This window comes from Leptosomus discolor, chromosome 1 (assembly GCF_034619465.1).
Source record: "Leptosomus discolor isolate bLepDis1 chromosome 1, bLepDis1.hap2, whole genome shotgun sequence".
Lineage (NCBI taxonomy): Eukaryota > Metazoa > Chordata > Aves > Leptosomiformes > Leptosomidae > Leptosomus > Leptosomus discolor.
Window position 1 is genome coordinate 75,088,991 of NC_141391.1, and position 17,457 is coordinate 75,106,447.

The following is a 17,457-nucleotide window of genomic DNA, read 5'->3' on the forward strand; positions in this document are numbered from 1 at the left end:
TCTATTTAACTTTGGTTTTAAATACAATGAAAGGACCCAAAATACTGCAGCCAGCATTTAAATAACCCTGAATAACCTCCGCAATCTGAACTAACATCCAGAAGTGAGATACAACGCTCAGTATGCACTATTTAGTACACAGCAGTTACAACCCAACACTACAAAGAATAACCTGTATCATTCTTCTTGTATGAAGAACAACATGGCTCAAGGAACAAAGCTACTACTGCTTTTATCTCTTCCTGAGATAGCCAGGTCATCTAACACAATTTTTAATTGTCTTCTCTTGACTCATCATTATTGCTACCCTATCCTCCCCCCAAGGACTTATTTGCGTTCTTTTGATAAATGAACTGAACTCAAAAGGTTAGAAAACCTGAAGGTATTACAGAATCTTAGGGGTTTCCATGATATCCACAATTCCAACTAGGTGAAACCTGAACCCCAAGGCACAAAGGAACTTTAAGACAAAGGCATACCTGCACCTGACACACAAAATACATTTGCACTTTGACAAAGAAAATTCTATCTTGGTTCAACTAGAGGTGAACGGGGTCTGTCAACACTACCAAAACTTGACAGGGAAAAGTAAAGTATTGTCAATTATTTTTTTTTGGTAAGAATATATTAAAATTTTTAATTCTCCCACTCAAAAATTCAAAAGAAAAAACTGTACTGTCATGATATTAAACGAAATACACAAATTTTATCCATTAGCAGTACTCAACCAGCCCCTTCATAAAAAGTAATCCTGAAATAACTTTTTCAATTCTTTTGCTGTTACTTTTGGAGAATTTTCACCAACAAAAGGGTTTCGGCCACCACTATCACCCTTAGCAACATTTTTTGTGAACAGCACTCCTGTGGGCTTACCTTCACAGTGTGATCCTGAATATTATTATCTGCAATGGCTTGGAGAAAAGGTTGTGAATGGTCACTCAAAGTTAATCGATGTGTATAGAGTTTTGATTTATTTGGGGTAGTGTTACCAGGTGAACTGCAATGGTCTTCATCTTTTTCCTCATTGTAACTGTAATGAATCTGACTAGTTTGCAAGCCTCCAGAAAAGATAGATGACTTCAACCATTCTAAAAGGAAGAAAATACAAATGTATATTCTGATGAAAAATTAAGCTACCAAGACTCAACAATTACCTCAAATGAAATGCAGTGTTTCAAACAAGGTTTAGCTGCTCTTCCATTTGCTGAAACTTTGTCACAGAAAAAAAAAAAGGTTCTGCAACTAAGAAAAATTAAATAACAGGGCAGCCGTCACCTGTTTAGAGGTAAGAGAACCTTAGCTATTTTTCTGCGATTAAAACTGAATTATACCCTGTATTCACCAACACCAGATGCTTCAGGTACTCTTAACTGAACACAAATGAGTGAGATAACTGTGCTATACAGTCTCCTTTCTCTTCCAATATTCTCTCTATCTTGCATATTACAAAACTCTGGATATTTAACTGTTCAAAATTATCTAATCCCCATTCAAATATCGCTAAATTACTGGACATTGATGAGTGTGGTAATTAACACTAGAATAGAGAACTTCTTTAGAAGACAGCAAGATTAAAGAGGTGATAGATTTCCGATTAATTTATTTGGCCTGTGTCTTTTTCTTGCATGCTTTGACAAGTATTTATCACTTATTTAAGCTCAAAATGAAGTTCTGCTTACTGGCACATTCAACTTCCAGAGGAGAAAGTGGTGTGCTCATTGCCAGGTAGGAAGCGTGCAGTCCAAGGAGAAGACCCAAATTCCTTTCTGTGTCTATTAGAGGTGATGACAAAGTACTGAGGTCTGGTGTGGTAATCACTTCCTGGTCAGGCTAATTAAAAGAAATAGGAGTTGAAAGCTAGAACTGAGCTCTGACAAGAATTTTGAAAGCAAAGTAATATTTTACTTTAGAAAGTGTGTATCCACAACATAGAACATTTTTACCTCCATGTACTGGCCAACACAAAAGGCATGCATTGACTCCCGCGTGTCCTCAAATTGCAAAGCAGCTTCCAAAGCAACAACTGGGTCCTCACCTGCAAACTGAGCTAAAGAAAGAATGTAGTCGTCAGTATAATATCTAAAAACCTGTTTATGCCATACAGTTTTGAAACACAAGTAATTTGTGTCTTCAATTCAGTTGCTGATTCTCACCAAGTATACTATTGCCAGTTAAAGACTGGGTTTGGAAGTCCTTTATGTCATACACTTTCCCATCAATCACTGTCCAAAATCCTCCATCTTTGTTGTGGTTCTCTAGATCAGCTTTACGTATAAGTGTCACTTCCTCATTATTTCTGCAGCTCTGGCCAGTAAAAAATGAACCTACAGATATACAACAGAATAGCAAATTTATCAACAGGAAAACAGAAACTAAAGTTTTTTCTGAACTTCTTTTTAATAGTTGCCTAACCAAATTCTTCACTTCTGTTCAAAGCCTGCTTTGCCTTCCAATATGCTCAAAAGTCAAAACAGTTATTAATATGTTCCCATCTACATCTTACGCAATTAAATTCTCTGTATGCTTTATCCTTTTATGCACTAATCTCCAGCGTCACACTGCCAAAGACCTAGCATTGCTCAACTATACGGCTGTTTTGTTTGGAGGTGGAGAAGAACAATCAGCGTTCTGACAAAATCACTGCTCTAGTCAGTTGTCCCTAAAAATTACTACAGTTTTATTACATGCTTGCCTGCAAGGCTGTATATTTAATTTCAGCCCAAATCCAGAATTTTTTAAAATAAAAGAAGGAAGGTTTGAACTGTTCCAATCTACGTATCAGTAAACTATTTCAAACTAAAGATAATTTCATCCAGGCAAGTAACATCAGAGTAACGTTTGCACACACGCGTGTCTTCACATCAGTCTGCTCTGTTAGACCAGCAGGTGAATTTTCACATAGGTTTTGCTCTCCCCAACACACTATTGTCTAGCAGTGTGACCTTTAGCTCTCCTGGGTTATGCCAAACATGTTTCATTCCTCTCTCCACCTGTAAAACGCTGACAGTCAGAAACACAGGTTTTCTGCTTCCCTTTTCACCCCAGACACCACTCATATTACCAAGTGCCCTGGGAAAACTTCCTTATTTCAAAGCTTTCACATTACTCTCCCTTTATGTTATTGATAGAACTTAGTAACAAAATGCTACTCACGTTTTCACTGCAACTTTTCACACTCAAAACGCAAAATGATGTGAACTACTTTAAGAAGTTGCATTTGTGCTCTGCTTAATCCTACCTCTGTACATAATTTCCCTAAGAATTTATTGATCAAAATAAATACTGCCATATGAATTGATTAATAAAACTTTGTACTATGAAGTAGAATTCCCTTCCTGAGAGTCATTTGTGAACAGTCACAGTTTTTTATATATCTACTTTACGAAAACATAAATAAACAGTCCAGATGCTACTAGTACATACCCATTATTCCCGGCCATGCTAAATCCTCATTGTCATCCCTTTCCTTTCCAGGGGCTAAATGGTTAAATCTGTCCAGATGTTCTAGCAAGCCAGCCAACAGAGGGATAGCACCAGCTTCCTGCATTAATCCAGCATTTTTACTGAGGAGTAGCACTATAGAAACCACCAATTCTGGAAGAAGAATGCCTAAAACACAGAAGATAGAGTTTTAATTCAAGACCTATGTTGGAAATAAATCACCAAGCAATACACTCTACCTTCTATTACTGCTTTAGTACAAAGCTCTTGCCTTCCTCATCAAATTTGCCCTCCTTCTCTCCCATTAATCAAAATATTAAATTGACTCTTTTTCAGTCAGTTAGAACTTTCAAGAACATCTACAATAACTTTGCAATTTCATGGAAGGGAAGGGAAGGAGAGCAGCAAAGAAAAACCTACCTGTTAAATCTCCATCCACAACATGAGATACTTCTGCAAAATGCCTGTGACTAGTAGAAGCAATGCTGGTTGCCACAGGAAGTATATCACCAATGTGAGTGCACAGAAGAGCCGTGTATTTCTTCAGTAAAGAACCAACACCTAAGAGGTCAGGGCCTGTATAAAACAGAGGAAGAGCACAGAAAACCACTCCATAGTCATATTTAAGAAACAAATTTCGAAAGCTGTCAAACTCTTCTGAAATGCAGCCACTCAGTATTAGCACTGAATTAAGAAACCACATCTTTTCAAAAATTTTGTTATCTGGATCCTGTTAGCTTCCAAAGAGAAATTTTCTTTTACAGAAAGCAACTCAAAAAAGCTGCTTTCAAAGACTTCTCAGACAGACTCAGCAACTCAGCTGATAAATGAGACAAGATAAATTAAGAGGTATTACAAAAATGCTGGGAGGGGCTGTTTTGGTTGTTTGGTTGTTTGTTTTTATAATAACTTACTGTATGTATTAGGGACCTGCCCAACACAATCTCCTGGGTAAAGTTTACTAACAAGCAGACGCTGAAAACGGAGCAACAGGTCCAGAGAAGCGGATCTCTCTTTGCTACAATGTTCATGGTCCATGCAGGAAGAAATGCGACGAGCAACATCTTTCAGTTTGGCTATCGTCTGTGAAGCGATGTTCCTAATTGGTATAAAAGTATTGTAAACTACTTAAAGGGAGCCGATAGTGAAGACAGTTCACAGAAACACAGGTTAAGCTTTTGCTAGAATTTCACACAACGTTATAAGAAACCTATGCGAAGTTTCTTTGTAGGATGTTCCCTTGTTTGCACCATAGTACCCAAAACGTCAATGGTTTTTGTGGAGGCATTTTGTTTAAAGGATTCATAAATTTTTTTTTTTTTTTTGTCATCACTCACTACAAAAAAACATAATCTGACAATTTTCAGTGAAGGGCTGCAATGAAAGTCACGGCACTATTAGCTCAAAAGAGTCTCTGTACCGATTAAATTACATGGTTACCATCAGAATTAAGTGAAAAAGCACAATAAATATCTTAATAATCTCCTAATTACTTCCTGGTACATATGCTACATATTAAATACTGCTGTAGCTGACAAAGAAGTTTTGTTCTTAACATCCTATTGGATCCTATTGGTCATGCATTCACAGTTCTTTCTCAGTGTCAAGAATTTAAAATTCAGGTTTCTTCCTCACTTACAGCCCTGGCTACAGTCTCCTTGAGGCAAAATATTCCATTCTAAATAAACAGGTCAAAGCACTCAGTTCTAAAGAAATCTAGGCTGATTCTCATACTTTGTAAGGAGAGGCTTTTGAATGTTTGTCCTGTTATTTGTTACACAGACTTTCAGACTACAGGAAGAAGTATCGAAACTCATAAAAGCAAGGCAGTAAGTCTTTCTAAAATCAGGTAATTAACTATAGAACTTTGCTCCCTAGCAAACGTAAAACGGCAGAACTATAGACCAGCTAGGAGAATGATCAATATTTTGAATTCGGAGGAGTTAAAATGCTAGCAGAAGACTACTTATTTACTAATCAAAATTAGTCATCCTTTAGTTGACTAGTACATAAAACTTCTAAACAGATCTCCTGTATAAAAATAAAAGCAAAAAGTAAAAAATTCAAAGCAATTACCTTAGTAACTGCTGAATTAACTGAACTAATGGCAAACTTTGTTTTCCTGCAGATTCATAGATTCCAGTATTAATAAGGTCTTTGTCCAATGGAGTCCTGCTCCTGTGAAGTGTTGATGCATTTGCTTCTTGTTCATCAATTTCTTTTTCTTTCTGTGCTTCTTTTTTTGCTTCAATATCCTAAAAAAAAATCAAATCAAGTTAAAGAAAACATGCAAACTGCTACTGTCATTACAAAACATTTTACTAACAATTATCCAGGGTAACAAGATAAAATTACTTTTACCTATACCAGAAATAACACAATTCCTACCAGACAAATGTGTATGGTATATTCCGTAACAACTGCATGGGCACAAGTTTTTTTAAACAATTATAACATAAAAAGAAAGGGGAGGCTGGGGGTGTGAAGGTAAACAAGAGGAGACAAACTCCACAACTCCACATTCAGTTCCCAACAAGCTAAGTTAACAATTGATTTCTGTTCTATGTATGTTTAAACATGCCAGTAGCTGCTGCACAGTTCACAACTGAAGACATGTTTACTCTGTATTTATAAAAGTAACAAATACAGCCCACTGCAAAAGAACCTGGGTTACATTTGCTACTGAGCTATAGTCATACAGCACTCTACGGAAATTAATTCACCCAAGTTTTAGACAGCATAAATTAACCTGTGCGGTGCTGTACGCTGACACCTAGATCACTTTCAGCATGTATCAGAAGTTGGCTCCAGCATATCTGACCTACGCTGTAACATAAACATGCCCCAGGAGACTTGGTTAAGAACCAAGAGGTCCTGCATGTATTTAAATACAACAGCAAATGCTAATGCTAGTCTATGTATTAAAGCAAAACTTAATATATGTATTTGCTCTGCCTCATAAACCTCCCCACTTATCACCAGTGGACAGAAACCAAGAAGAAAATGTATTTAGAAGAATCAGACAAATGAAGAGGCAAGGGAAAAGCATATTTTTGTTTCCACAGACATACATAAATATGGCAATTTAAAGCAGTCTGTGCAGAAGATGTCCCATCTCCTGGAGGCTAATAAAGACAGTACACGCAGAATGTTTCTTTCATCCTTTGTATAACTAGTCAGCAGCTGTTAAACATCTGAACCAGTTTGAAATGGAACCTATGGAAATTTGTGATGCTGCAAAGAATTCATCCATCTTGAATTTGTAAGTAATATGGATGAAATTTCTGCTGGAGAGACAGGTGAAATAAAGAATCCCATAGAAAGGTACACAGCGCTTTGTAAAATTTTTCTATTAAAGGGCTTTTTGAAGAAGTTTGTTACTGTTGTTAAAATCACCACTCTAGCCAACAAAAAGAAACACTCTACTAAAAGGAGAATATGATTCATGCTTCCATACAAACACTGGCTCAAGTTTCAGGTCAAAAGAGGATAACATCAATCCACAAACTTCAGAAAACACTTGATAGATTTTCTTCTTCTGTTTATACAGAACTGCAAAGCTGCTGAAACATACCTGAATTTCTGCAGTGATAGCAGCATTCAGCGCAGACTCTAAGCCTCCATCAGCCATCAAGCTGCCCACCAAGAGGTCAATCATAAATCTACGGCCTGGACTTACATTCATTTCATTTCCTGAAACTAAGAATGGAAGAAGCTATTAATGAACTAGAAATGCAAGCACAAAACAAATAGGTTTAAGTCTTAGGACCAACCTGCACTGGGTAAGAGCGCTGAGAGCGCCCTAGCCCGCTCTTCTGCTGTTGGCAGTAACACAGACCATCCACTCTGCAGCACTGCTTGAGCGGCCGATTGCACAGTATTAAGAACACCAGCATTGCTTGCTAATGTTACCACTGTCTGTTTCAGGCTATTGAGCAGGATACTGCCCAAACCTAAGCCAAGGCATTCCGGATCCACCTGATGACTAATGGCAGCGTGAAGCTGAAAAGAAGAAAGGGGGAAAAAAAAAAAAAAAAAAAAAGTCAATCCTGGAGCAATTGAGTAAGTTCACTGACCAAGACACAAACTTTCATCTGTAAATTTGTAAAAGTAAAGGGAAATGCTATCTTGCCCAAACCCATATTGAATTTAAGCTAATACTCAAAGACTATGAACTATATTTAATTACATCCCCTAAAACTCTGAACTATAACCACCTAAAAATAACCTAAACTGTTTCTGTTTTATGACAGCATGCTAAAAGTAACACATCTTCAGTGACTGTCAGATACCCTCTAAAGAGGACATCCACTCTTAAAAATGCCATTTAAATTTCTTAGAAATGCTCAAAATCTCTCAGTGTATGGGCTTATTGAATGACTACACAACACTTAATCCATTGACATTTTATTTTTATAGTTATTTTTAATGAGATCCAAAAAGCTGTTGAGAAGAAAAAAAAACACTAGCTGACAAATTTCAAAGAGTAGAAAGTGATATTATACTTATTTTATTTTCTAAACCAATAAAAATGTTTTAAAGCACATTAAATCCACTATTTCCAAGCAATTTACTGAAACATTTAGCTTAACGACTGCTCAACGTGCAAGAAATTGAAGGTACCTGAAGCCTTAGAAGGTTTAATGTTGCCACAGCCATACACTCCTTTTCCTGAGGAGGGGGCCAGTCAGAGGAGCCATCCATCCCCTCTGTCACTTGTCTTAGTAACAGATCTAGCTGCTCAAATGTCATGGGGCAAACATCCACCACAAAAGGCACTCGCAAGCCTATTGACCATTCTGAACATGATGACCAAGCAAAACTCTATAAATGGAAACAATATATGAAGTTCAACAGTTATTTCCCAAATAGAAGATGACACTGATTAGAGACAGGCGTCTAAAGCCAACATCTGCCTTCGAACAGTAATAAAAGATGTAGAAATAGTATCAGCACATCTGCTAAAAGAACCCTCCACTTGCACCCTTGTAAACATACATAAAACCCCACCAATCCCAGAACAGAACTCTTATCACATTTTCCAAAGTGCTGGTATGCCAGTCCAGATACCTCACTATCTTTGCTGCAGGAAACATTCTGCTCGACAACTCTTCAATTGCTGTACCAGATAAAAAACAAAACAGGTAAACAGCTACTTCTCAGAATACCCAACAGAAGGAAAGTCAGTCGTCCCTTTTTGGCAGAGAAACTGGACAAGATTTGTTTCTTCCAAGCCTTCATTTATTGAGAACAAGAAATAAGAATAAGAAAAGTCATGTAAACACAGAAAGAGGAACCGGCGTTAGTGTACAGAACTAGTGTCAGTGAGAGACAAAGACAAATCGTAATTAACAATTCAAAAATAAAACTTACCTGAGCAGGCCCACAAGCAATTCCAACGATATGTTTTGTGTCTAGTCCTGGGAGTGCTGCAGGCTCTGGTTTGGTGATCCGCAAAGTATCAAAATGTTGACACTGATCATTGCTTCCCCAGCTATGCACTTCGCTATCTTCAGTCAGTGCTAAACAATGAGTAGATCCAGCTGCCACATCTACCACTTTTTTTCCTGATAGAAAAGTCAAATATTGAAAATATAACTTAAAGATTACAATCACTGAAAGAAAAATATCAGGAGGCAAGGAAAACTGTGCTAATTACAACCATACTTAAGTGTGAACACATTATGGATGTCAAGAGTCTCACCTTTGCCTTAGTAGTGGATTGGAAGAGTACAGCAAAAGAAAAACCAAGGAAATATTTAAAGATTTTTAAAAGACAGCTTAAGTAAGTTTACAAGTTTAAAAAAAAAAAATCTTCTATTTTGTATCCCTTCTACTTAGACACTTTTTCAGGAAAGTTTTATTAAAAGATCTCCCCAACTATGAATAGAGACTGTAAAGTTACATCATAGTCATCAGTTCAGAAGTTACTTTCAGTTAGATCATTCATCATATATGAATAACAATTTTAGGAAAGACAGAGCAATAAAAGTTTTCCTTCCTCACCCTCCCCTACAGAACCTCAGGTTTCTCACAAATGCAAAAAATAATCTTCACTCTGTTACAAACCAGGCAAAAGTACTGGCACAAACACAACTGTAATGACATTACTTGCTGCCTGTGATTTTCATTCATTTCACTCACATGCCTTAATCTAAGCATACATATAGAATTTTATATTTTTATATATATATGTATTTATTCACTCATTTGCATGACAATGCAAAAATATTTAAATAAGCATTTCTGTGAACCTAATAGAAGAAAAGCAGTAAGAATAAAGAGAACACAAGACAAGCAGCATTTAAAGTAGGCATAACATTGGGTCTCTTAAGTCTGCTAGAATTTTAAAGGTTTAAATGCAGAAGTGACGGGAAATGCGAACTATTATCTTTTTCAATGCAACCAGCATAAAATATGACAGAGTGCATGGCATCATCATTCTTAAAGTTGATACCATTAGTGTCTAGTAAAAGATTCCAACAACAGCAAAAAGAATTTCAAGAGTATTTCCAGCCCTTATAATTACCTTTCAAGCCTTCCAGGAGTTTGGGATATCGAACATGCTCTTCCGTTCCATGCCCAAGTCTCTGATTGTCACCTTTTCCCCAGGTGTAGACCTGGCCATCTTTGGTTAAAGCAATAGAAAACTGACTGCCGCAGCGTACTTTCACAATGTCCAGATCTTGAAGTTTTTCTATCAACTTGGGAGTCTTGCAACCATCACTGCCTCCTCTTCCCAGTTTGCCATAATCTCCATCACCCCAAGACCAGACCTGGCCTTTAAATCAAGAGAAAGAAAACAAAAAATATTGCATTGCTTTCTCATGTATCTGTTTTGACAAACAAGTTCTTAAAACTCTATAAGTGATTCTATAAGTACAATTTTCAAATTGTAATTTAAGAATAGCCGTTACAAATTAATTTCTAACTGTTCATGAAAATAAGAAGAAATCAATTTGCAAAGTCTTCATGTTGATAGAACTAAACATAAAAAGTGTAACACAACACACACTGAAAATTCATCAGTGTACAGAAAGTCCTTCTTAAAAACATACGAAGTACAGGATTTACTGCAAATGAATCCTGTAGTATGATCTTTAGTTAAAAACTCCCTTTTTTATTCTAAGGTGTTATGAATAAAAACTTGCAAAATCTTTTCCCACATCAAATGGCCAGTTGTCTGCGAAATCTGTTTTAATTTTCAGTTCTTGTCGTTCAACCATTTCACAAAATGAAGTTGAAAGTGCCATTGTCTATCATGTTGTTTTGAAATGCACTACTAAACGTAAGCCCTGATGTAGGAACTTAGAAACAGTCAGGTCATTCTGCATCTGCGCTAAATAAAATTATGGTTCAAGAATGGTAAACCCATGCACATCCAAAAAAGAAAGTCTTATTTTACATTCGGATGCATTTACGTTCCCTACTTGCATAAGCTAGTCTAAGGTACTCTGATAAGCAATAGAAGCATGCAAGAAGGAGACCAAGGCAGGCGTGGGGGGGATTAAAATCTTGGTTTCCACTTCCTGAATGAGTAAATCTTTCAGCTTTTAAATACTGCACATAACCATAACCAGCTATATTTTAAAAGAACAGCTAGCTTCCAAGAACTATCTGCTTTCTAAGGGATGACTTTGGGGCTTAACCTCACACAGTGAAATTCAAGTTTTGAATCAGTCTCACCCTAGGCACCTCGCTCATGGATGCTGAGAAGCAGAATTTCAATACAGCCTCCCTTTTATCACTTCGCATGGGTTAACACAGACAACTTTACTGCTCAAAATTCTGGCTGTCGTGACAAAATGAGTTATTTGCACTTATATAATAATGAATAAAATTTAGATGCGTATGTACACATATGTAATATTTTGTGTGTGTATTATACATTGACATGTGTATTTTAAATATATATGCCATAAATTGAAATGTATGTTTGCATATTTGTAATTAATATACTGCACATTATTCATGGAAATATATATGCATACCTTATATGCAAAAGGTATAAATGCACATATATACTTCTCCAAAAGGAATTTTAGCTTCAAATTCTTACAGAATTCAAGCCACTAGAAATAAGCAGCATAAATAACTTCAGAATGAAAGGAAGAAAAGGTAAGCTCACTTAAAGGGTCAAGTTGTATTTTGCTACTAACCATTTTCAGTAACTGCAAGAGTCTGAGCATCTCCGCTCCCACAGGACACATCAATAACTTTGAGTCCTTTCAGCCCCGTGACCAGCATTGGGATGGTCTGATCTTCACTGGAACCTTCAAAACAAAAGTAGTTCTGTGAGAAGCAAAACCAAAAAGGCCTAGTAGGTTCTTTTGGTTTGTTTTTGGTTTTTTGTTGGGGTTATTTTTTTTGTTTGCTTTTTGGTGTTTTGTGGTGTGGGAGTCGGCGGGATGTTGGTTTGGTTCTGTTTTCAGATTTGAGCATCATGACTAAGCTCCCATATGGTTTCTTAAGTACCTAACATGGATTTAACCCATGAGATAATCTTTGCTTCACAAGGAAGGGAACAGAGACCAGTGTAGATTTTTCTTCTCCATCCAATTGCCTATTTTCACATAACTCAGAAATTTAGTGGTTTTGCGACAATCCCTCCCATAACTATTTCAATCCAGGTGAAACCACACACGGTTCTCAAATCAGCTTTAGGTAAGTTGGATAAAAGATCATTTGAGATAGGCATTAAACAATTCTTTGACAAACAACTATCTTTAAGATATCAAGGAACATACCATGACCAAGCCTGCCGTAGTTTCCTCGTCCCCATGTATACAGCTCTCCTTCTGCAGTAATGGCTGCACTGTAAGTGCTTCCACAGGCAATATGAACAACATGTTTCCCAGCTTGCTTTCCAGATAAAGCAGATATCATCTTAGGTTCCTCCAGAGGGCTATTTAAAAAGAAGACGACATATTTCACAAAAGGTGATCTGATGAGTAGATAGTAAGGTGTGACATACTTGTTAGAAAACAAATTGCTGCAATTCTACCTGCAAACCTTATTACTAGTCTGAAACATCAAGACGTAAATAGAGCTATAAGCCAAAAATTAAGTTCAGATTGTTCCACAACACAAAAACCACTGAAGGAATGTCTGACAACTATGATTTCTATTTCAAATTAAATTAATGCAGCATTTGTTAAAAAAAAAAAATCTATTATAAAAAACCATTATCTTTAACGACTATATTTTAACAATTATTTCATTACACTGCTAACCCTTGTGTAGTAACTTCTTTGCTTTATAGGGAATTCAGCATTGGGGGATGACAACTAAAACGTCTAAAATATATTGATGTACACCCGCTACAGAATACCCCCGTAGAAGACTGCTCCTACACAAAAGCAGGACAGTAATGTATGCTACTGTTTAACACAGGGGAAAAAAAGGAATAATATATTCAAAGAACTGCATAGCAAATGATGACCCCACACCTACATGTGAGTCAATGTTTCTAGACAAAATGTGTTGTGGATTCATAAAACCATGAATAAAAGAGTTAATAGCAGTGCAGCCACTACTACATGCTCCATCTACAAGCATTGCAGAAAGCAGCATTAACACAGAACTGGGAATATTACAGGCAGAGAAAACAAGCAGGGAGAATGCAACTTCTATTCACTAACAGAGATGAATGTCAAATGCTGTATGTGCTTATACACACAACTAAATAGATTTTACTATGAATTCAGAACACTGGCAAATAAATGTTACGGTATTTTTACTACATACACTGTATCCCCATGGCCTAGTCTTCCACCATCTCCACAACCCCAAGAGAAAACTTCACCATTTGCTGACAAAGCAAGATAGTGATGCCCATCTGAATGTGCTGCTATCTTCACAATATTCCTAGAAGCTAGACTCTGCACCAGTTGTGGTCCCTGTGAACCAAACAAAAGCAACACACTTACAAAAACTCTTTATATTTTCTATCACTTGCCTACTTACAGAATAACTAAGTACAGTTTTCCTAAGGTTTTACCAAAACTGTGCAATCAAATTAATGAGGTGAAGGTACAAAGAACAAAAAAAAAAGGTCAAATCCACTTTCAAGTCTGACAAAGTCAATGCCTTTTTTGTTATCATCCTTGTAAGGTCTCCAGGATATATGAAAATGATGTTTATCTTATTCTTACAGTCAATCTTAGTGCCAAATGTTTCTGTTACAGTATAGTTTTGTTTGAGAAACTACACAGTTTGGGCACAGGCTTACATCACTGAAGTAAAATCCATTTCATATCTGCCAATTTCTAAAGTTGTTACCAAGGCCAATATACCAGTGAAAGCAATTACCATTGTATTCATAACTTCTAGCCTGACAGAAATTATAGAAACCAGATGCATTTCATTCAATCCATACAAGAAATCAAAACCATTATTTCTGAAAGTTCAAAAACAACAAAACAGAAGCTCATAAAAATCAGCATGTCTCCATCTACTCTTCCAAGATACTGTAAATACTTAAAGGAGCACATTTATTCTATGATACTCACCAGAGTATCGCTGTTGTACGCTTGTGTATACACTCGTCCATTCCTAGATAATATTAGAAAACGTTTCTCTGCACAGGCAACCTGCACAACGCCAAGATTGGCGAGTCCTTCACATTGAATTGGACCACTCACATTAGCATAATATTTCCAACCTATTAAACCCCAAGCAATAACCTCTTGCAGAGATCCCTAGAAAATAAGAAATTCTGTAAGTACGAATTTTGAAATATGCAACTTAACAAAATGCATAGAGCAGATTATTTTTTAAACCTTTATATGCCAAATATACTCAAATTTGTGACAGTCATTACTGCCAGCCGTCAATAAAGCTAACCTATTAGAAGATATTAAAAAAAAATAAAGACTTGCATGCATCATATTCAGTTTAGTCTGGTACTGAAAAAGCTATAAATACCTACAGTAAGGGTCCAGAGATTTTTCAAGTTGGGAAGTTTTAACATTTCCTTTTTTCTTTCTTTTAAATACGTCAGACCCCAAATATTTATAAAGTCTGGTCTTGAGCCTTTACTCTGATAAACACAGGGAACAGCTCAAACTATGGCAGAATTAGCCATAGCGTTGCGGTAAGAAAGAACGGTTCACAAGCCATATAATTGTACTCCAAGGCTGACCGGAAGAGGGCCAACGTAATAAAAGATACCAAATTATGGCAAACTTAGGCAACTCAAGATTACCTTGTGAAAATCAAAAGGAAATTTGAAGAATCTTAGGAGTCGTTTTCCTTCCAAATTGAAAATCAGTTACGGTTTTAGGAAAAATTTGACATTGCAAACAGTTACCTTATGAGACGTAGGAGAGCTACACTGTGGAGGCATACATGGGGTCGCCAGACGATCTAAATGGGCCATGATCACTACAGCTGTTTGTCTCAGATCAATCGCTAGCTCATTGTCCTGTGGTAAAGTCAGATACCTTAGAAAACTTTCATTTGGACTCAGAGGGTAAGTCAGGAGCTAGAAAAGAAAAAAAAACAGTCAGACGAATATTCAAGTTATTTCTATGCCACTACATGTACAGATACACAATATATTGTAGACATACTGAGTATCCACACAAGTTTAAGAGAAATCAAATTAACTCTGCACATTCCTTTTTCTGACAGTAGAGGAAATTCCAAACACGCATTGGGAAAATATAGTCAGATTGTGGATATAATAAAAACTTACAAACATACTAAAACGCACGTTTTATCAACCTCAGTAATATTCACTAGGAGTCATAGTTAAATTCAACTAAATAAAAACAATCCCAATATGCAGAAAAGTTAACTGTCCACATCTCACAAAAGCATTAACTCTGAAGCACAATGCTCACCGCTAACCGTACCATGACATTCCTCCTCCTAGCTCAAGAAACTCAAACGAACACGTGAAAACCAAACAACAGTTGTGTATACACATCTTGCATGGAAAACACCACTGCCAATTTGTTTGGATAACTTTATAATTGTTTTAGTCAGCTAATTGAAATTTGATAACATAATGATCCTTTCAAATAATCCAACGGTAAGTACCTGAATTTCTTCCTCAGTATTGGGCACATCTTTATTACATATTATACTCTGAAATCTTTGTAGCAAAGGCAGAAGGGGTGCACTTGTTCCTTGTGCAGATCGCTCATTATCAGTTTCCCTCGTTCCATTATCCCAAAGTTGAAGCAACAACATAACTGCGGACAACATTTGGCTGAAAGAGAAAGTTTACATCTTCTATCAATAAGCATTGCTAAAACACTATTTTAGGTTATCCATACAATTCACTTTCTACATTTTTAAGTTTAGTAATATCAGATGTCACAGCTTTCCATTTTAAACAGATTATCGAAATACCAAAAATAGATTTTGCAATCTAGCCACTGCATTACAGAAAAGGTTCATATGCTTTGAACAATAATTATTACATTAAACTTAAACCCATGAAAACTGAAGACAGGCACTGCTCAGGCCGTTTCAACAGACAGTGATGGTTAAAAATCAGCATGCTTACACGTCTTACCTCAGCGTACCCCTCTGCACTGCCAGTTCTAGCAATATGGCCAGTGCCAAGTGCTGGTCTTGTAACGGAATGTTTCCTGGCCCTTTGGTACTGGGAGCTCCATGCACATCTCTAAGTCAAACAATATACATTAATTAAGAAGTAATTAGAAACAATATGCTTACCAAAAGCATCTACAACACACCAAGAACCACTAAACTGACCAAAAAATACAAAATTGGTGATGAAAGCAGCTGAGAAAAGCTGACGCATTCTTCACAATACCAATCTTTAGAGCGGCAGTTAGGCTTTCACAATTGCCCGAAGCTTCACTACCTACTCTATAGCTCTATTAAATATGCTAAGAACATGAAAAACATTTTTGACAGTGAAATTCAATATTCTTTGTGATTTTCACTATAAGGATGTAGTTCCAGTATTCAAGAGACAATTAATTTCTGGTAACTATTGTAAAGTGGTAACTTTAAGCCTCCTCAATTAACAGGGAAAAGTGGGGGAGTGCTCTAAGTCCAATATGAGCGTATTTTCCCCTCATATGCACAGAAGTCTGCATTATTTTCCTATACTAGAAATGCACAATTAAGTGTACACCTATATTGTATTACCACAGCACTCTTCATACGGATTCAGTCTACAGTAGTGAAACACTATTTTTCAGGTAAGTCTACATGCAGCAATTCCAAATAGTCAAATTCCAATTCTTCTGAAACAATTAAAGGAATTAAATCATTATTTAAAGAGCATCATTTCAACCGTTCATGTATTGCATGCTTGCTTGTATGAGGTTAGAAAAGGAAAACAATCTTTTTAATCTTCCATAAACTATTATGTTTATACCATCAGCTGCTACGAGATGCAAGTTTACCATCTAACAGCTACTTCAGCGAAGCTCAAAAAAAGAAACTTACCCAGTCACAACAGACCTTAGGAATTTAGTAGCTCTTTCCACCACTTCCAGCCATACAGAAGATACAGTCCCTTCATCAAAAAGTGATGCCTCTGGTAGAGCTCGTAGTGCATCAAGTGATTCCTGTAACAATTCACTGCACAGGTCTGCATCTTCACCTAAGGAACGCAGTAGTCGTAGTTACACTGCCATCTTTACAAAAGTTACACAAATTTTCATATACAATGTTTTATGGATTCTTTTACCCTCAAGCTTCCAAGTTACTTAATAACATGTACAAAGTTCTCAATTTTCAAATGAACATTTTGACTGCAAGACTTCTGAAAAACTGCTTAACAAAAAACATATTCAGAAAGGTGACAACTCTTAAACCAGCTCATCCCACTATGCACCTGCCGAGGAAATCAGAAGAACAACTAGAAAGTGCTAGGCAAAGAGGGAGCCAAACAGCTGCCATCTGAACAAACAGTGCAGACTGATACAAACAGGTAGGTTAAAGTGGCACAGATGACAAGTGTGCCAAGCTCTGCAATTTGACAACCACTGACAAGTACACAAACTAAACACAATTTTCACACTACTG

At 36.6% G+C, this 17,457-nt stretch overlaps 1 protein-coding gene across 1 annotated transcript in view; it reads right to left on the reverse strand.

The window, feature by feature from the left end:
• HERC2 (HECT and RLD domain containing E3 ubiquitin protein ligase 2) overlaps nucleotides 1-17,457 on the reverse strand; it is a 113,838-nt gene that overhangs the window by 64,849 nt on the left and 31,532 nt on the right. Inside the window, exons 6-26 of the mRNA XM_086477113.1 lie at nucleotides 16,876-17,032; nucleotides 15,968-16,078; nucleotides 15,487-15,658; nucleotides 14,753-14,926; nucleotides 13,953-14,141; nucleotides 13,189-13,340; nucleotides 12,189-12,346; nucleotides 11,601-11,714; nucleotides 9,971-10,222; nucleotides 8,815-9,008; nucleotides 8,065-8,265; nucleotides 7,215-7,443; nucleotides 7,016-7,140; nucleotides 5,518-5,696; nucleotides 4,356-4,540; nucleotides 3,862-4,017; nucleotides 3,424-3,609; nucleotides 2,154-2,324; nucleotides 1,944-2,047; nucleotides 1,680-1,830; nucleotides 874-1,088 (exon numbers count right to left, since the gene is read on the reverse strand). Coding sequence (XP_086333239.1) covers nucleotides 874-1,088; nucleotides 1,680-1,830; nucleotides 1,944-2,047; nucleotides 2,154-2,324; nucleotides 3,424-3,609; nucleotides 3,862-4,017; nucleotides 4,356-4,540; nucleotides 5,518-5,696; nucleotides 7,016-7,140; nucleotides 7,215-7,443; nucleotides 8,065-8,265; nucleotides 8,815-9,008; nucleotides 9,971-10,222; nucleotides 11,601-11,714; nucleotides 12,189-12,346; nucleotides 13,189-13,340; nucleotides 13,953-14,141; nucleotides 14,753-14,926; nucleotides 15,487-15,658; nucleotides 15,968-16,078; nucleotides 16,876-17,032 — 3,575 coding nt within the window. The remainder of the gene's footprint in view (nucleotides 1-873; nucleotides 1,089-1,679; nucleotides 1,831-1,943; nucleotides 2,048-2,153; nucleotides 2,325-3,423; nucleotides 3,610-3,861; nucleotides 4,018-4,355; nucleotides 4,541-5,517; nucleotides 5,697-7,015; nucleotides 7,141-7,214; nucleotides 7,444-8,064; nucleotides 8,266-8,814; nucleotides 9,009-9,970; nucleotides 10,223-11,600; nucleotides 11,715-12,188; nucleotides 12,347-13,188; nucleotides 13,341-13,952; nucleotides 14,142-14,752; nucleotides 14,927-15,486; nucleotides 15,659-15,967; nucleotides 16,079-16,875; nucleotides 17,033-17,457) is intronic.